Below are 20,171 nucleotides of genomic sequence, written 5' to 3'. Positions count from 1 at the left end.
CTCCAGGCTCAAGAACGCAAACTCCCCGCTGCTCCTCCCCACTGTCTTGTGGCTTGTCCAGCGTGCCTTGCTGAGCTGGGCACGTTCCCTGAATTCACTGGATTATCGCCACCGGTTTCTACTGGAGCCAGCCCGACTCGGACCCTTTCTGGTTGCTGCAGTGTGACGCCTCCCTGCCTATGGGTGGCTTCCAGAATTTCTCACCTCCCTCTGTAAAGAAGCTCGCCTGTTTATTTTTCTTCACGCTTGTCACCTCTCTTGCTTCTAATTCACTTTTCTGGTCATCACAACTAAAGAAGTACTTCTCTGGTGAAAAAAAAAGAAACGCCTCCGAGTTTGACTTAGTCTCTGATTTGCAATGAATCGAGTCATTATCTTGTTCCATTGCATGATTACCCTCTTTTTTCTCAATTATTTAAAATCATATATTTTGTTGATTCCTAAGGAATATATCCCCCTTCTCCTTGACATACCTTCACGTTTACACAGGTTTGAAATTGGGATGCGTTTTACCATTCAGAGGGTCATAGCTTATTTGCCAGCTTCTTTTCCCCCTTAGTGGTGTATAGTTCGGTTTCACGTCGCGTCTTCAGACAGTATTTTTGCAGGATCTGGATAAAAGACCAGGAAAAATTGAAGCCAACTTCAGAGAAGATTCAGAATTTTGCGATATTAAGGAAGATGGCTGCCAGTGTGCCTAACACTTGAGAAGAGGACGGAATTATTTTCCAGAAAGATGTGATCTGGACTTTGAACAGGGTTGGATAAATCATATGAGGTCCTTCTTTTACAATTAGAGCCACCATTACATTAAATAAAGCCAATGTGCACGAAGGACTCTATCTAGGCAGAGTCAGTGGTTCTATATATTTCAGTAAAGGAGAGCTAAACCTCCTTTTTAGATCTCTCTTTTGAAAGAGCTACAAAGCAAACACTACAGATTAATTCCTGCATGAGAACTATGGAGGGTTCTAGTGCATTTGTCCGTAGACTTCCTTTCTCTGAAGACAAAAATGTGTATTTTAGCTGCTGACAGCCTTCATTTCATAGTACAAAGTGGGTTATGCTTTACCCAGAAATGAGGGTTAGCTTTTTACACACGGGATTAGCTAAACATCCCATGGGATGTCCTTTTCATCCCTTACCAGAGAAGTTGCTCTGTTTGTTTTTGTGAACTATCCCTTTCTTTGCTTTTACAAGAAATTTATCCTGTCGAGCCATTTAATTTGGCCTTGCAAAACTTACCATGAAGTAGTGGAAGATGTAGTTAGGCTTTCCTCGTGTATCAAATAGATACACAACTAGTCGAAAAAAAGTTTTTTAGAGATTTATAGTTTGCCGCGGAGCGGAGGTCCACAGAAGATCACTCTAGTGCTTTCGTCTCCTTCTCCATCACGTAAATTGTCCACATAGCCCATCCCGGGGCTTCCTTCCTCCAATCCCAAGCCCCACGCACACCTGGCATCCTGAAACCAGTAAAGGGACCAGGAAGAGCTGTGGCCTTGAATGATTCGTGCACAGAAAGCTGAGACGATGGGTGACCTGAGTGTAATTTAGTTCCCAGCCTGGCATTTTTCCTTTTTAAGCATCTTCGTGGAGTGGGTGTCTAGCTCTCCTGTCCGTGGCTTATGGGCAGTGAATGCAGACTGGTTTGATGTTAGTCAAAGCCCATAATTTTTAAAAAATTTATTTATTTTATTTTATCTATTTATTGTTTTTGGCTGCATTGGGTCTTTGTTGCTGCGCACGGGCTTTTCTCTAGTCGTGCTGAGCGGGGGCTACTCTTCATTACGGTGCACGGGCTTATTGCGGTGGCTTCTCTTGTTGCGGAGCACGGGCTCTAGGCGCATGGGCTTCAGTAGTTGTGGCACGCGGGCTCTAGAGCACAGGCTCAGCAGTTGTGGCGCACGGACCTAGGTGCTCCGCGGCATGTGGGATCCTCCCGGACCGGGGCACGAACCCGTGTCCCCTGCATTGGCAGGCAGACTCCCAACCACTGCGCCACCAGGGAAGCCCCCAAAGCCCATAATCTGTTAGGAAAATTTTCTGCTTAAAATCACAGCCCATTCCAAAATGGGCATCATTTGGGGGCTCCTCTATTTTTTTTTCTTTTACAATTAGTCGAGGGTCTACCCTTGCAGTTGTTTCGATTTTCTCTGGATCCCACCTGTTTTCCTTATACCCTGCCTCGGCTCTGAGCATACAGTTGGGTCTTATTTCTTAGCTGGCCCAGGTAGCAGCGTAGAGACTAGTGGCATAAACCATCCCAACAATACCAAGTGGGCTCTGGCTGTCGGTGACTTGAAAACTAGATTAAAATTCAAAATGATGTAACCGAACCAGAGAACGAGAGAAGAAAGCACAGAAGAAAGAAAAAACAGGAAGAAAAAAGCAAATAGACAAATGTATCCAATATAAAAATGAATCAGAAATGACGCTATACAAGCGTGGCTAGAAATCATCCGTGGACTGTAATTATCACAAGCTGAACATGAGTCAGCTGCTGGGTAACGTGGTATTTTTTTTTTTTTTTTCGGCCACGCTGGGTCTTTGTTGCTGCGCGGGCTTTCTCTAGTTGTGGCGCGCAGGGGCTACTCTTCGTTGCCGTGTGCGGGCTTCTCATTGCGGTGGCTTCTCTTGTTGTGGATCGCGGGCTCTAGGTGAGCAAGCTTCAGTAGTTGCAGCACGTGGGCTCAGTAGTTGTGGTTTATGGGCTTAGTTGCTCCACGGCATGTAGGATCTTCCCGGACCAGGGATCGAACCCACGTCCCCTGCATTGGCAGATGGATTCTTAACCACTGTGCCACCCGGAAAGTCCCAATGTGGTATTTTTTTAAAGCAGTCATCCCATTGGGATATAGAATTGGACACAACTTGATAAAAGAAAGTGCACATAGTGAGTTGCAGAACTTTACCTTCCCAATAGCAGCTAGACCATACAGTATGTATTTATAGGACAAATGGGTATTCTTATATACATATGGTTTTATATGTGTATGAAACTTGTATATAATTTTATATATTTATATATAGCATATAATGTCATACGTAATGTTTACCTACCATGATAGGTATGTGTATATTATAGTTGTCCTACATAATGTTTACCTGCCTTGGTTTCCAAAGTCTTGATTACCCCTTGTCAGATAAATGTTATCTTATGTCAGCTAAAAGAAGTACATGTAACTGTCTTAGTAAACAGAAATGATCTTTTAATTTAATTGGTTATAAAAAGCCCATCCAGCTGCAGAAAGATATTTACAAAAGCCGGAAGCTTAGGAGTTCGTATTGCTTCTGAATGTGCTCACTTCCAGGATCTGTTGATGCAGGCACAGGTCCCTAGTCTAACTTGGAGAAAAGTGAGTGTCCATGGCCTTTTTATTGAACTAAAAGTGATTTTAAGGAGAAAAAAGGCCTTTATAGGGCTGGCTAAATGGACATGTGAGCTATGCAGTCGCACAGAGCCTGGTGCTCAGAAGGCCCTGCACGTGGGGGTTAATGCTCTGCGGCCACCGTCTTGTAATTCTTAGTACTTCCGTCGTTGAATGTGTGTTTTGTCAGGGAAGCTCACCAGGATGGGAGCGTGGGGCCTCAGCTCACGTGTGAGGCCTCCTCCCGGGATGGGCTTCTGGGCGCCAGCCCTGCCCACCCTCCCCTTTTCCACCCCACCCTGCGTGACTGCCCTGGGTCCTCCGCCCAGGGCGGTGGCCAGGTTGCATCGGTAGGGGGAGGCTTGTGTTCCACTGTGACCGCCCGCCCCTCGCTGGGGCCTGAGCGCAGGTGTGAGAAGGGACCTCCTCGGGCACAGATCACCATCTCGCCCCGGCCAGCAGCGCCTCGGTGAGCAGAGTGGCGAGCAGGCAGGGGCCTCACCCCCCCGCTCCCCCCGCCCCCCGCCCTGGATCCAGGTCCCAAACACGCCCTAGAATCGAGGCTGCAATACTGTGGGGAACTCCTGTTTGTTGTGGGTTGGGCCTGCAGTCTGGTGGGGAGGGGAGGTTGACTTCTGCATCCCCAGTGAGGTCTCTGCATTTTCACCTTGCACCGGACCTGGAAAATTACGTAGCCCCCCTGAGTGAGAAAGATGCCTGTCCACAGCCGCCCCTCTTCAAAGTCTGTACTTTATCATTCTGCTTCCCATGACCTCATGGGCATCGTGCAATGTGACCACAACCCGTCTCTGAATAATGGTTCTGCAGCATTCAGGAATCCTCTGGCCACCTGTATGCAGCCGTTTTTGCTTCAAAATTCCCCCCGTGGGTGAGGGGGTTACCACGTGTTTCTGTGAATTCCGTGAATGGCAGATCGGCAAGGTCACCCTGGGGCTTGGATCAGGCTGTGCCATGGGATGTGCGTGGGCAGGTCCTAATGGTGTTTGGTTCTTCTCCTGAGAGCTGCTCTATACCTCAGAGTAATTCTCAGCTTCAGCCCAGCAGATCAGCACTTACAGGCACTCAGAGATTAGGAATGCGGCAGGTTTCAACAAGGCGTTTAAGAAAATCTCTTATTATGTCTTTATGGGCGGGATGGAGTAACGTGGATGGAATGTAGCGGCAAACTGGATCGCCTGTCATATTCATCAAGTGCTGATTAATAAATTAAATAATAGGTTAAATAAATAGATCATTTAATAAATTAAATAATAGATTAATCTAAATTAAATAATAAATAGATTATTTAATAAATTAAATAATAATATAAAATTATATAAAAATAATATAAAATTAATAATAGATCACTGTGGGAGTCACAGGGCTCCAGTACCGATCGCTCTCCATCCACCTCCAGCAGTGTAGACGAGGATAGATGACACGCAGATCTCAAATGTGTGGATGTCATGATGCCGGACAGGAGAACAAATGTGACTGATGACACCATTAAGGGCTGTGGGTTTGAATGACGGACCATGTCAAACAAGAACCAGTGTAATAGGACATACTGAGATTCAAAAGTTGCATCAGGAAAATAGAATCCTTGAGGGTTTTAGCTGCCTGTAAATTCAAAATAAGCCAGTATGCTGATAGAGCTGTTAAAAAAAAAAGGCTGCGCCCAAATGAGTTAATCAGTTGAAAACCTAATGACCGCACAAAATCCTGCACACACATTTTTAGAGCAGTTTTATTTATAATTGCCCAAAATTGGAAGCAGCCAAGATGTCCTTCACGAGGTGAATGGATAAATGGTGGTACATCATATGACGGGATATTATTTGATAACAAAAAGAAATGAGCTATCAAACCGTGAAAAGACAGAGGAACTTAAGGAAATACTTAGTGAAAGGAGCCAGTCTGAAAAGGCTACATACTGTATGATTCCAACTACATGACATTCTGGAAAAGACAAACTAGCAGATACAGTAAAATGATCAGTGGTCAGCAGAGTTTATGGGGAGAGAGGGAGGCATGAATATGTGGAACACAGGGACTTTTAGGGCAGTGAAAATACTCTGTATGATACTATAATGATGGATGCGTGACATTATGCCTTTGTCAAAACCCGTAGAATGTATGACACAAAGAGTGAGCCCTACTGTGATCTGTGGACTTGGTTAATAACATATCAACATTGGTTCATCAGTTATAACAAATGCAAGATGTTATAACACTGAAGCAAGATGTTCGTACTAGGAGACACTGTAGGTGGGATGGGAGGATGGGGGAGGAGATATATGGGAAGTCTCTGCACAATCTACTCAATTTTTCTGTAAACCTAAAACTGCTCTAAAAAATACAGCCTATGAATTAAAGAAAAAAACAAGACTGTATAGGTAGAGCTATGGAATCCAGAACAAATGGATTCACGGCCCCTCCTGGTTCCCCCCATCTGTAGGGACCAGATGCCCGGTGGGAGCATTTGGTCTGAAAAGAGTCACACCTGGAGCCTGGCCAGAGGAGGGATGGGACGCCTGGGGAAGAGGTGAAGGGACCAGGGATGTGTGTCCTAAAGAGGTGTGAACATAATCCTCGCTTTCTGCAGTCTTGGTGCTGGTGGCTGGTGTCTTTGAGGAGCGCTCCTGGCATCTCTTCAGTCAGTTCATCACACCCTGAGCAGACATACTCTTGAAAATTGGTGACAGCCCTTCCAGCTATTTTCATGTGATAACAGGAGGTGGAAGAGGCAGGAGCTTGTGTCTGGGAGGTATTTAGCAGAGTGGTGAGAGAGCTGGCTTAGAGCCAAGCTGTCTGGATTCCTGGACCCTGTCTGGATCCTGGCCCCGCCTCCCCTGATCTTGGGGCCTTGGGCAAGTTTCTTAACCCCTCCCCGCTCATCTGCAAAGTGGAGTACCTTCCTCATGGGATTGTTATAAGGATGAAATGAGGGAATACATTAGATGATGTCTAGAACCGTGCTCGCACTCACTAGGCATCAGCGGTTTTATTCACTGCAGTGTGGTCTGGAGGGCAGAACTAGCGCCGCTGGGTCAAGGGAAGCCAGCCTTAAGGGCACTTTCTCACTCTTCTGTTTTAGCCGCTGCACTCTTGCTGTTCTCTGTGCTTACCCTGTTCCCGACCTGGAATGCCTTTGGCGCTTTCCACCTGGCAAAGTCTGACTGCTCTAGGGAGGCAAAGCTTAAACACCCGCCTTCTCTCGAGACCTCACTCTGCCTTCCTTATGCAGTTATCGGCCCTCTTTCCTGCTCCCACACCCTTTTGGAAAGTACTGATACCTGGGTTAAACATAGTTGTTCACTTGTCTGCTTCCCGGCTTCGCAGGGATTTAGTCATCAGTGTGTCCCTGCCGCTAGCCCGGTGTCTGATAATTGCTGGTTATGGAATGAAAAGGGAATTTCCCCTTCCCCCAGTCATAAAAGGATACAGTAGGAAACTGGATGCTGAAGACATGCTGAGCTCCCCGATATGAGATGTATTTCAGTAGAGATGGGTGATTCTCACTGAGGGAATCATGGGTTGGGTGAAAGTGTAGTCTTTCTCTGAGTGGTGCCACAGAGCGCCAGCGTCAGAATTGCTTACGTCCCGCAGACAAGGATTTTTTTTTTTTGTGATGTCCTATGAGACAGTTTTCATATAAAAAAAAGATTGGTTTGAAACAACTCTGTTCAACTACCTTTTAAAAAATAAATTTTGATTAAGTAAGGTTGAAACCCTTGTTTTTCTTTGAGCTTTCAATTTTAACTAACACAACTTACTATTTTGTTTATAAATCGATCAGACTTTAACAAGCATTTTCAAGAGAGTCTTTGGTGAATGACTGGTTTTATTAAAAAGTTTCACTATACTCCCTTCAACATTTTAAACTGCATTTGTAAATTTTATGTTTTCCCTGTCCCTTTAAAGTACTTTATTATCAAAGGTTACTAAGGTTATACTAAGAGACTCAGGAACCAACCTGATTAAGCTGCCACCAGCCAAGATGGGCCACTTGATGGTCAGTAGGGATGAGACTGCAGCGGGCTGGAGTACATCATTCACAATAACACTAAAAAAAAAAAAAAAAAGTAATGACCCAAACCAACTTTGTTGCCTTTAGGGGATACTAAGGAACTGTCTCATTATCTTGAAGGCTGGTAAATAAAGAGAAAGAATCAAGCGTTGATCCTGCCTTTCCCATGAGATCCGTCTCTTCCCGTCATCAAACATTGCTGAAGGGGAGTTTCTCTTTATAGATGTGACCCAGCTAATACCCGTAGCAAGAATGAAGGGCTCCTACCCCTGGGTAGTCCCTGAGGAATCGATGCCAGGCAGTCATCATGAATGGCTGCTAATGTCACAAAAATAGAGACACCAGACAGTATGCGCCTCCTGGTGGGAACACACACCTCCACCTATCATGCAGCTCTGTAGGAAAAACGATTGAACCTCAATCTGGTCAAGACTCTAGATGCAACTGCCAACTTTTCCAGTCTGCAGCAGGGGGTAAAGGAAAATGTCAAACTAAACCACAAGGATACAAGGGGGTGATTCTCTGACTCTGGAAAACTTCACCGGACAAAACGAGTCTGTTTCTTCCGCAGAAATTTTCAGCAAAAAATAAATAAATAAATAAAAGAGAAAGAGCAAGAGAGATAGAGAGATGGGGGCGGGCAGGAGACCTATAAATTACAGGAAACTTATAACTCACATCTATCCGTTTCAGTGTATGACTTTTTCAGATTCTGTTTCATTCTTGTACTCTGTGTGTGTGTGTGTGTGTCACGTGTGTACATGTGTGTAAAAGATGACCGGGCAAATGTGAATGCTGACAGGTATCTGATGACATTAAGAAAGTAAAGCAATTTTATTAGGTGTGATAGTGGTATTGTTGTTAGGTTAAAAAGTGCTTTTTTGTTTTTGAAGATAAATGACAACATTTACAAGTTAAATTATATGATGCTTGATATTTGCTTCAAATAATTTGGGTGTGTATGTGGTGAGGGGAGCTTGGTGGGTGGGAATATAGAAGAAACAAGATTGGCCATGAATGGAGAATTGTTGAGTCTGGGTTTATTATGCTTTGGTCTCTCCTTTTGGATATATTCGAAAGTTACCAAAATAGAAGTTTTTAAAAAAATGACTTTATCTAACAACCAAGATCTCCCAATATTAGGCAGTTCCTGTAAAATAAATAAACTCATAGATGTTCCTAAGATTTTAATTTCAAATCACAACTCTAAATTATACTACATAGTTTAAATTGGAACCGTGAGACGAATTATCGTAGGCAGTAAAAAAAATAATTAAAACACCAAATACGTGCAGGGTTTTCTAAGTACAGATTATTACTATTAGGACTTAGTTTCTCGAACATGTCTATGCTTAATTCTTGGGCTGCAAAGATGCTCATCTACCAAGGAGACATGCAATCCCATACAGGTATGGCATTACCATCCCAAGTAGTTGTTGGGTTTGCTTTCTCATCTGGTTGAGGATTCTTAATGACCAATGAGACCCTTGGGCAAGATGCCAACTATACCCTGGCCCAGGGAACACGGGGGTGGGGTGGGGTGGTGGGGTGCGCATCCCCAGTGCTCTTGGGAGTTGCTACGGCAATGTCCTCTAAAGGAGGGCTTCTGGCAGCCAGGGCGGGGTGGGTCAAAGTCCTGTCATTCCCTAATTTTTCTATTCCTGGAAGATTGTAATTTCCACTAAAAGAATAACTAATGACCTTCATTGCTTCAGTTGGTTTTGCATTTCTTTGGTTTTTAAAAGATACTTAAATGGCTTCCTGGCTAGCTCAGAAGACCTTTAGACTTGAGGGAACTTTCTCCCCTAGGGTTTTGCCTGACTCTGCCAAGAAGGCTATTCTAATGAAACATACTAATCTAACAGTTGCAGATTCCCTCCAATGCAATGGGAGTCACACTGTGACTTACAACTCACTTGTGGAGTCACTTTAGTGAGCCAGAGTCAGCATTTAAAAATATAATGGAATTGGAGGAAAGTATCAGAAAGCATCACACATTTGTAAGGATAAATATTATTTTTGAAACTTCGGTTTCATTTGTATGTATTTAGAGGTAAATGGATTTCTTATGGTGGATCACTATCAAAAATTTTGAAAACTGCCACTTCAGTGTGAGGTGGGGAAAACAGAGAGGCTGGCACACAGACAAGCGCAATAATTAATCATAAACTGACAGCGAGCAGGTAAGCCAAAAAGAAAATAAATACCAAAAAACAACTCGGGTTAAAAGAAACATAAGAGCTCAAAAATAGAGCAAGTGTTAGACCCGTAGTGGAAGAACCAGTTATTGTTACTGAAGATGTGGATGTTGGCATCGTGGGTTGTCTTTTAGGTCTGCTCCTGCCTCTGCATATATTGTCCACCGTTTATTCCTTTTTGGTAGCACAGTGCCTGGCGCAGTGTAGGCCCCCGTAAATAAATGTTTATTGAATGTAAACACTAGTAATTAGACCACCTGTTTCGGAGGATCCGGCGGGGGCGGACCCTGGGGTCTGGGAGTCTGTATTTTAACAAGCTTCCCAGGCAGCCAAGCTACTGGCAGTTGCAGACCAATATTAAAGAAGCACTGACCTATTCTGCCCACTCTGGCCCAGGTCACACGCACAGGTAACATTACAGCCAGACATGGAAATTGGGTTGTCCACATTTTGGGAGAGGTTTTTTTTTTTTTTGGTGATACGCGGGCCTCTCACTGTTGTGGCCTCTCCCGTTGCGGAGCACAGGCTCCGGACGCGCAGGCTCAGCGGCCACGGCTCATGGGCCCAGCCGCTCCGCGGCATGTGGGATCTTCCCGGACCGGGACACGAACCCGTGTCCCCTGCGTCGGCAGGCGGACTCTCAACAGCTGCGCCACCAGGGAAGCCCCTGGGAGAGGTTTTACCCACAACTTCACCAGCATCTCACGTTGACCATTTCTCATCAAGCACATTGCATAACCTTCTAGCAGACGTCCTGGCCTCCGTGCTTCCTCCCTACTCCACCTCATCCTCTCTGCTGCCCCCAGGCCTTTTCCTAAACCACTCATCATTTCATTTACCTACTCTGTACCTTTGGCTTTCTCTCTGTTGTCAGTAGTGAGAACTAAACTCCCTACATATCCTTCAGGGCTTGCCATAGTCTGCCCCCAGCCTGGCACCTCAATTTCTTCTCTCTGCCAGTCTCCCAACTCTCTTGTTTATCCCTCTGCTTCCGCAGGGCCATCCCAGACCACTTGCACGCCCCAGGCACACCTCACCCTTGCCTGACTCTTATCTTCTGCTCATGTTGTGTCCTCCAATTGGAACAGCTTCTGTTTTCCTCTGAATTGCATCCATCCTCCCAGACCAAGTTCAATGCCACTTTTTATAAATCTTCCCTGATTTGGAGCTAATCACTTCTCCTCCTTTGTTTCTCTTTGCTCTTTGCTCGTGTCTTGCTATAGCACCAAGACTCATTGCCTTGGACTTTTGTTAGTGCAGCCTGTGTCCATCTCTCTGATGAAGAAGTAAGTTCCTAGAAGGCAGTATTCATGTGTTCTTTGCTTCTTTATACATCCCACACTGCCTTACAACTAGTATTAAATGACATTTCTGTTAAATTGATTTTTCTGAGTTATGATTACACCAAAGTCAATATTAATTGGTAGCTTAGCCAACGAACTTACGTGGAATGGGCTTCAGCCTCTATATGAAGGCTCAGAGCTCCTTGTGACTTCCTTGCCATTGCATTCCTTTATAAACCCAATCAAAAACAAAACAAGACAAAAAGTACTGTAGGGTCTGTGTGCTGTTCGTGATAAAGAATTCTTTGTTTCCCTCTGGAGACGAGGTGGGCAGATAGACAAAAGGGCAGTGATCTTAGAAAGGGCTAGCAGATTGGATCCCTAATAACTGCTGTTTTTAAGAGATTGGTTGGGTGGGGGGTAGGATTTAAAGAAGTGGATGTGGCATAAGAGAAAACCGTAAGACAGAGGACAGCAAGTAAAGGGCATCTACTCCGGCTTCTCTTGTGCGTGAAAAAACCCTGCTGCTCTGCCTTTTTAATTTTAGTCCATCATGATTCTGCTCCAGGTCAGTTCTGTTCCATCTGTTAGCAGAGTGATATTTGGGCCATACCCAAAATAGCAAATCTTCTGCCCAGATTGGAGGTTAGAGCAGAAAGCCTGGCACAAAAGTCCACATGGCTCCAGTGCTTTTACTTCCCTGACTTTGATGCTATTAAGTGGCTTTCATGTGGTCACGTTGAGGGTGCTTTTGACAAGTGAAATCATTATTGAATGTATTTTTTGTTTCTGTGGCAGAAAGTAAACCTAGATTTTAAAAAAAGGTACAGTCCTCAAGTTGAAATAATGATTTGTCTGTTTTTGCTGTGATAGGTTCCTTGCACTGACTCCATGGAGAGTGTATCACCTGATTTCTGTCATGATCCTTGGACGTGTTATTATGCAAATAATAAAGGATATGGTTTTGTCTAGAACAAGAGGTAAGAAAACTCAACATTCATTTTTATGGTATTTAATTTTCTAGACCCTGAATGTTTGACCTTTGTATAGGCAGATTAACCGAGCAGTCTTTGAAATGGAGCAAAATAACAGATTATACAGGGGACGGGGACGGTTTAGGGGACAGGTTAGGGTACGACAACGGTTTAGGGTTAGCGTAGGTTTAGGGTACGGGTTAGTGTTAGCGTACGGGTTAGGACTAGGGTACGCGTTAGGGTAAGGCTTCGGGTAAGGGTCAGGGTTAGGCTTAGGGAACGGGTACGGTTTAGGGTACAGGTTAGGGTACGGCACTGACTTTTCTATTTTGAATGTTTGTTAAATATTATTTTTAAATTTATTAAATTTATTTACTATTTATTATTTATTTAACTGACATTGTCCATAGTCATAGCTACTGCTGCTGGGCGAAAGGTTTGTGTGTGTTGGTTTCTCTTTTGGCTCTAAGTGCCGTTATTTTAAATACCATTTTGGTATTCAAGTAGGCTGCAGTGAGGATAACAGTTAAATATTTATTACATCCCACATGATGAAACTGGGCCGTTGGAAAATGGACTAGTTTATATAAATTTTTTCTCTGCCTCTGTGGAGAAAAACAATAAGTTCAGGGCTTAGAAACAAGTAACGGGTTAAATTCATTTTTAAAAATGAATTGAAAAATAAATTCATTTTAAACACCAAATTTTTCAAAAAATTCAAGTGAGAACTTGAATTATTTAAAAAAATGTACTTGAGGTTTTCTGAGTAATTTAACTATATCATAAATCTGAGTCAGGCTTTTCCATACTTGGAGGAGCTTCTTTCTACCAGGGTTTGAGCTAGTTTTTGTAGATAGACAAAAATCCATGCTTGGAATAATTGAGCCCCATGAAATTAAGTGAAATAAGATTGATTTGATCAAAAATAGCTAAGAGGGGGTTACAGTGAAGCAGGTGATTCCACTGAAAGTAGCCCCAGATGGAGGGATGATTTTGGTAGGGCTCCATATAGGTGGATGCACGTAAGAACTGTCCAGGACCCTAGCCCTGGCGGGGATACTGAAGCTGCTTGTGGGAGGCACCCTTTCCTCCCTAACACTGACCCTGGGACCAGGGATATAGGCTGTTACGGATGTACCATTGTCTGTTATGGATGTACCATCATATTGTTCTATGGTGTGCTTTAAATCTGGTTTATATTTTAAGTCTTTAGGGTTCTTAAACTAACTCATGTATAAGCCATTTAGAAAGATTGTTTTACATGTGTGTGTTTCAAGGTTTGAAGGTGATCCCTTCATTCACTGTTCTGGGAAGGTGAACAGGTGGGTTTTGTCCGGATATTGCTTTTCTTGAATCTGTAGATTTAGTTTATATTCTTGTACACATTCTTCCTTCTCTCCCTCCCCTCCTCCCACCCACCTCTTTTCTGTTTCAGAGAACAGACACCTAACTCTCTGCCTTCTAACCCTAACAGGCACCTGGCCTGCTACTTTCTGTTTATGCCAGATGTATTAATTCTGCCTAGAGGTGGGACATCTCTGAGCTGTAGGGCTTTGTGCTGGGGTTGGTGAGATCAACGCATGGCGATACCTGTGTTTCTGCCTTGATTCATAACTGATAAGAGGAGAACCTGTTTCTCTCAAATAGACTTGATAACATTTTCACCCTCTAGGAGCTCCCTCAGAGGAATCTTAGAAGAAATAGCCACTTAACCTATTTTACCTGCAGTCATTCTAGCTCAGTAGGGCAAAGGACCTCACAAAGCAAGCTGAGCATCTCGCTGTTTTCAGTGGTGTACAAATTTGGTCCCAGTCTGGGCACAAGTTTTAAGGAACGGAAATGGGGGGGGGGGGCGGGCAAGGATGAAGTGGAAAGACGTCGTGACTGTCCTTCTCTCACTCTCACGAGGACCATTCCCTGCATTGCCTCACCAGCTTGACGTTCTTGCAAACGTGCAGCTTTCATATTAAGTTGCAGGAAAGCTCTCCACTGCAAAGATTCAGTCCTTTAAAAAATTAGGGTGGTAGGGTGGGAAGAATACCAGTCTTCTAGAGCTAGTCGGCTCCATTTCTCAGCTGTGGAGAGGCCCCGTCAAAGACCGTTTTGGTTTCCTGCGGCTGCAGTGACAAATTACCACAAGCTTGGTACCTCAGTACAACAGAAGTGTCTTCTCTTACAGTCCATAATCAGTATCACAGGGCCAAAATGAAGGTGTGGGCAGGACCACGCTCCCGGATTCCTTGAGCATCCCAGCTTCTGCCGGTTGCTGGTATCCTTGGCTTGTAGGGCATCTCTCCAGTCTGTGCCTTTGTGATCCCATCACCTCCTTCTCTGCCTGTGTCAAGTCTCCCTCTGCCTTCCTCTTGCAAGGACACTTGTGATTCCATTTGGGCCTCACCTGGATAATCCAGGACAGTGTCCCCATTTCATAGCCCATAACTTCGTCACGTTTGGTAAATCCCGTTTTCCATATAAAGTAACATGTTGCAGGTTTCGGGGATTAAGACCCGATACCTTTGGGGGCCGTTATTCAGCCTCCTACATAATCCGAACCTCTTTATCCTGTGAAATGGCAAATCCTCCTTATACCACAGGGTTGTCTAAGGGTCAGACAAGAGCGTGAAACAAAAGCACCTCAGTCAGTAACGCGCCCCTCTCTCTAGCTCCGACCCGCGACTGGAACAACATGGGTCTGTTCACCCATCAGTCGGCCCATGTTGAGCGCCTTCCTCTCACCAGTGCCTCTCTGCCCGAGTCCACCTCTCCCGCTCCAGCCTGTAGGGCGGGCATTTGTCACAGGCCAATCTTTCTGTCCAGGTTTTCACCGGGGGACATTGCTCTGAATGCAGTGTTTCTACTGCATGAGGAAACAAGGAGAAGCAGGGCTCCTGGCCGTGCTCTCCCAGCACTCCCAGTCTGTGGCCGAGGCAGCGCTGGAGCCTGCGTCGTCCTCTGCAGTCGAGTCTTTTAGGACAAAGGCCCATTGAGCCCCATGCGTGGTCGGCAGAGCCTGGCTTTGCAGGCCCTTCAGCCCAGGGTCCTGCAGTGATGACCTGGTCTCTGGGAGGCGCAGAATCGGCTTCAAGTTGGATCCAGATGCGGGGATGGTAGCTCCATGGCTTCATCCAGAGCCGCCGGGCTCTCATGGGCTACCCTGGCCCTACGGCAGGAGCAGTGAGGAAAGGACCCCCAGGTCATCTGGCCCCTCGCCTCTCCGCCAGCTTCCCCGCTTCCCACAGCATTTTTGGCTGAAGGGATTAAGACTCTCTTGTTAAGATTTAATTGTACCTCTCCTCTCTCTCCATCATATCTTTAATACCGTCTACCGTCTTAGGTACTTAATACGAAATAGGTGAGCAGAAGTGTGGCGATACCTTCTTGGGACTTAATCGTTGCGAAACCCAGGGACCCCGTGTCTCTGGTTTCTGAGTCACCAGTGTGGACGCCCTCGGCCGTGATGGATTTCTCTCTCATGGCCTCGCTGTTGTGCGCTTGACTGTGTGCTCCCCAGAATTAACCCCTTCCTCTGGGCTCTGGGGATGCTTCTGCGGTGTGGGAAACTCCTCCTGCGGCCTTCAGTTTTTCTTGACCCCCTTCTCCTTCTGTCTCTTTGCCAAAGAACCAGTAATTTCCGCACCCCGCTGTCTTTGAGATGCTCTTCAACGACCGCGCTGGGCAGTGGAGGAGGGCTCAGCAAGTTCCTGCACGCCACCTGTGGAGGCATCGCCAACTGCCGTCCCTTTATGCCTTTCCTCCTGCCAAATCTACACTATCCATTTGATGCCGCTTCCGGTCGCGGTTGAACGTGGACCCACCTGCATTCGTGGCCTGTGAACTGTAGGCCTTTGTGCCCACGCCATGCTCTGTCATTCCCGCTCGTGCCCTGATGGCTCGTGTGTCTTCAGTCCCCCCGAGACCATCCCTGCGCCTTTGACCTTAGCCTTCGCAAGTTCTGCCTCCAGCCCCTGCAAGGCTGGCAGTCAGTCCTCGGTGCTTCCTGCTGTCCAGCCCCACCCCGGCCCCTCACTCCCATTGCACCGGCTCCGTGACCCCAGTTCAAGCGCGCCCCTGCTCAGCCTCTTACACTGCACTGTCCTCAGCCCTGTGCTGCCCCGCCCTGGTCTACGTTCAGCTATTGCGGCGCTGCTGTCCTCACCGTTCTAACGTCCTCGCTCCGTAGCCAGCAACTGTACTCATTTTTCCAATGCTTTTGTTACAATTAACACAATATTATTCAGATTTCAGGTGTACCACATAGTGACTCAGTATTTTATACATTGTGAAATGATCACTGCAGGAAGACCAGTTACCATCTGTCTCCATACAAAGTTGTTACAATATTATTAATTAGATTCTGTATGTGTGCATTACATCCTCATGACGTATTTATTTTATAGCTGGGAGTTTGTACCTCTTAATCCCCCTCACCTGTTTTTGTCTAGCTCCCCACCCCCTCCCCTCTGGCAACTATCAGTTTGTTCTCTGTATCTATGAGTCTCTTTCTGTTTTGTTTCTTCACTTGTTTTTTTAGATTCCACATATAAGTGAAATCATATAGTATTTGTTTTTCTCTGTCTGACTTATTTCACTTAGCCTAATACCCTCAGGTCCACCCATGTTGCCACAGATGACAAGATTTCATTCTTTTTTTATGGCCAAATAGTGTTTCATCGTGATATATGTATACACTACATCTTCTTTGTCTGTTCATCTAGGCAGAAAGCAAAACCAGATCATTTGCATAATTCTAATAATCTGATAAAAGGATGCAAGCAGTTTGGAGAAACTTTTTCCTGCGGCTGAATTTTAAGAAGAATTTATCACATGCATCTTTACTAGGGGACGCTGAAGAACAAAAGGGACAACATCTTTGGCATTTGTCCGATGGAAAAAGCACCTCTTGGCCATTTCTTTTCTTGAACTTCATTAAAGCTGGTAGCGGGGAGTATAGTGTCAAGGCATAGGCCAGCGAAGAAATTCATTGGAGAATTAAGAGCAGATGAGATCGAGGTGTATGTGTGTGTGTGTGTGTGTATACAAATGTTGATTTCATTTGAGCATAGATACAAGCTCAAAACACCTAGAGAATGAATAGATAAAAATCTCCTTTCTCAAGTAGCAATTGTTTCAGTTCTCCTTTGTCAGTGCCATTTCAGAGTTCCCCTCAAATACCACCTCTGTTATTGCTGCTTTCTTGACCAGCCACGTTTTCTCTCCTCCCTGAACTCCCACGGCTTGTGTTTCTTGTAGAGTTCCTACACCACCTACCTCGGTTCAGATTTGCTTGAGTGCGGGTTCGGTCTGCCCCATTGGACAGTACAGTCCCTGAGGCAGGACCGTGTGTTATATGGTGCTCCGTCTTCCATGCTACCTATCCAAGCGTTTTGCATATAGTAGAATCTCAATGGATATTTGTGGACAGCTTGCCTGAATGAGTTATGGTAGCAGAAGTGTACGCTGTGTGAACTGATCGTTTCTAGAGTTTTAAGATCTAAGCGGTCCATTTAAAATAGCTCAGAATATTTCTAAGTTGAGAAATGCCTCGAGGAAAATACCTCCATTAACATTTCACATTTACTTCTCCTATTGCAGGTGTACAGTTGTGGAGAAGCTTCAGCGAAAGGTAGGGAACATTCCTTTCATGTTATGGCTAATGGAGGGCAGGTGGGAGAGGTGACCAGGCCGCCAAGATGCATCTCTGAAACCATAGCTTAGTGACAGGATTGATCATAGTAATCTGCAAGAGTGGGAACATAAAGAAAAATACAGTCGAAGTGAGGGCGAGGATAAAATCAGGACTCGTTCTAGGAAATGGTTCACGTCTTGCTGTAATATTGGGCCATGTGCGCGCGTAAGAGTCGTAATGTGTGAGGATGGGGGGAAGATGGGGGTGTTTTCCTTGGGGATTTCCTCTCAGACCTCATTTTGGAGCCTGAGCAGCGTGCTGTAGTCGGGGAAGAAAAGGGCAGCCCCAAGTCCCGGAACTCTGCGGAAACATTCCCGAAGGCTAACCAGGCTGTCGGCTCCGAGAACCCTGGGGTGAGGAGACGAAGAGGAGGGGTGAGAGGCTTGTAGGTGGGAGGGTGCAGCGAACGTCCACAGGGCTCTGGGCTCCTTGTGCGGCCACAGGCAAATGAGTCGCCTTTTCATTTGCCATCCCCCATCCTGAAGTTAAGGCTCTCCTCTCACCTGGAAGAGAAAAGAGGTGGGGCAGGTGACGAGAGGATCAGAATTCACATCACCAGCTGTGCATATGAGAAATGGAAAAGCGAAGAAAATGTAAGGGTCAGTATTCCAGTAAAGTGAAATTTTGTAGTTATTTATTTGTTTAAATTCTGCCTTAAGAATACCCTTGTATGACTGAAAGAGGGATGGTTCAGTGCTCGACTAACATCAAAGTGGGCAACATGCAGTGAAGGCTAACAAAGGAAACAAAGTAATGCCTTTAAAAATCCATGAAAAAAACCATAACCTGGTATATAATGTACTCTTTATTTTTTAAATAAATTTATTTATTTTGTTTATTTATTTTTGGCTGCGTTGGGTCTTCGCTGCCGTGCGTGGTCTTTCTCTAGTTGCGGCGAGCGGGGGCTACTCTTCGTTCCGGTGCGCAGGCTTCTCATTGTGGTGGCTTCTCTTGTTGCAGAGCACGGGCTCTAGGCACGTGGGCTTCAGCAGTTGTGGCACGCGGGCTCAGTAGTTGTGGTGCACGGGCTTAGTTGCTCCGCGGCATGTGGGATCTTCCCGGACCAGGGCTCGAACCCGTGTCCCCTGCATTGGTAGGCGGATTCTTTACTACTGCGCCACCAGGGAAGCCCCTATGATGTGCTCTTAGAAGCTGTGCTCGTGAGAATAATGCTTACTTCAGGTGTAAAGGCTAGTTTTATGACCAGTTTACTTCTGCGTGTTCCTTCATTTTGGAGCCCAGATTTTCATGGGCAGAATGTAAACTTGCCAAAGACTCAGCAGAGGGAGATATTGGCTCTAAGAAGGAAAACCTGATCCTCCAGGCACAGACCCCCCCCCCTGGCCTGGCAGTCCAGGTCCTGGCTTCCGTCCTGCTCCTGCAGACACACTGGGCCTCCTTGGATAAGTATCTTAAGCTTTCTCTGCAGGTGTTTCCCCGTTTGTCAGGCGAAGAAATTGAGCGTGCTCCCTAATTCTGGTTGGAGGAAGAAGATCTGACCAAGTGAGTTAGTGTAACTTCAAAGAAATTTCAAAAGCTCTTCAAAGCAATACTCTTTCAGATTTACTGATACTCAGTTTGACCTGCCAAGGGCTTTGCTGAAGCCCTTGCTGTCCACAGCCCTTCTGAAGTAGTTATAAGTTGCCTGGGAGAATTCCCACTGTGTACTTCCTCTTAACATAGAAATTATTGGAATGTTTGATAAGGATCTGGAAAAAATATTAGCTATTAGTGAGCACATCAGGACCAAGGCTCTCACTTTGCCAGTGTTGGGTTTGGTCAGGGAGTGAGTAGCTCCTTATAACGCGGCTTTTTTAAGATTTATAATGTTCCGCTTGTTTGGGGAGCTGCCTATGTGCCCCCAGAGAAGCCATGATCATGGAAATAGCCTTTTTTTAGGGAGGGTCTCATTTACTTCAGGATCACCCAGATGGATAGTCAGATGCAGCTAATTTTCCATCCTGGTCCCAACCCTGCCGCTAGTGATCTTGCCAAGTTCACTTATCTCTTGGCCTCAGTTTTCTTATCTGCTGAGTGAAGAGGTGAGAGAGAATCATCTTGAATATCTCTTCCAGCCCTAAAAAGTCTATGATGTGATTTGAGGGGGATTAGTGTTCCTTTCATACTGTTACCCACTTACCTTTTTGTTTGGCCAGTGCCTCTTTCAAAGTGATTTAATTCACACTAGAAAGGATACTTCCCCCAATTTTTTTCACTGCACTTTCCATTGTGTGATTTCATTCTGATTTCTGTTGTTCACGCTGGAGATGTGAAATTAAAATATGTTTTCCTCTGATTTCTTTGATGATGATTTGGTTTGTTATTTACAGTGACTCTTGGCATCTGGTACTTGCTAGTGCCGTGTTTTTAACATTGAAAAATTCAAAACCGCTTTATTTGAAGAATAAAATACAGTGCTGGATAGGAGGATCTTTGCAGGCAGGAGGAGGTGCTGTTTTGCTCATGTGAGGCAGGTGGGATTAGGATCTTTCCACTTACAAGGTCTCAGGTGCTGAGCTCAGAAATCTCGCCCTCATTTGGCGGTAGTTAGAAATCAACGTTTCTAAATCCTGAAAACGATAAACTATGAACTCAACTACAGTACCTTGCCAAGTGGGTAAACCCTAGG

The 20,171-nt window shown here is 45.3% G+C and overlaps 1 protein-coding gene across 1 annotated transcript in view; it reads left to right on the top strand.

Annotated features, from left to right (window-relative positions):
* Positions 1–20,171, top strand: part of RETREG1 (reticulophagy regulator 1) — a 121,840-nt gene that overhangs the window by 20,795 nt on the left and 80,874 nt on the right. Inside the window, exons 2-3 of the mRNA XM_065873997.1 lie at positions 11,756–11,862; positions 17,449–17,479. Coding sequence (XP_065730069.1) covers positions 11,756–11,862; positions 17,449–17,479 — 138 coding nt within the window. The remainder of the gene's footprint in view (positions 1–11,755; positions 11,863–17,448; positions 17,480–20,171) is intronic.

Source organism: Phocoena phocoena, chromosome 3 (genome assembly GCF_963924675.1).
Source record: "Phocoena phocoena chromosome 3, mPhoPho1.1, whole genome shotgun sequence".
Classification (NCBI taxonomy): domain Eukaryota; kingdom Metazoa; phylum Chordata; class Mammalia; order Artiodactyla; family Phocoenidae; genus Phocoena; species Phocoena phocoena.
Note: the sequence above shows the minus strand (reverse complement) of the source record. Positions and strands in the feature narration are given on the sequence as shown.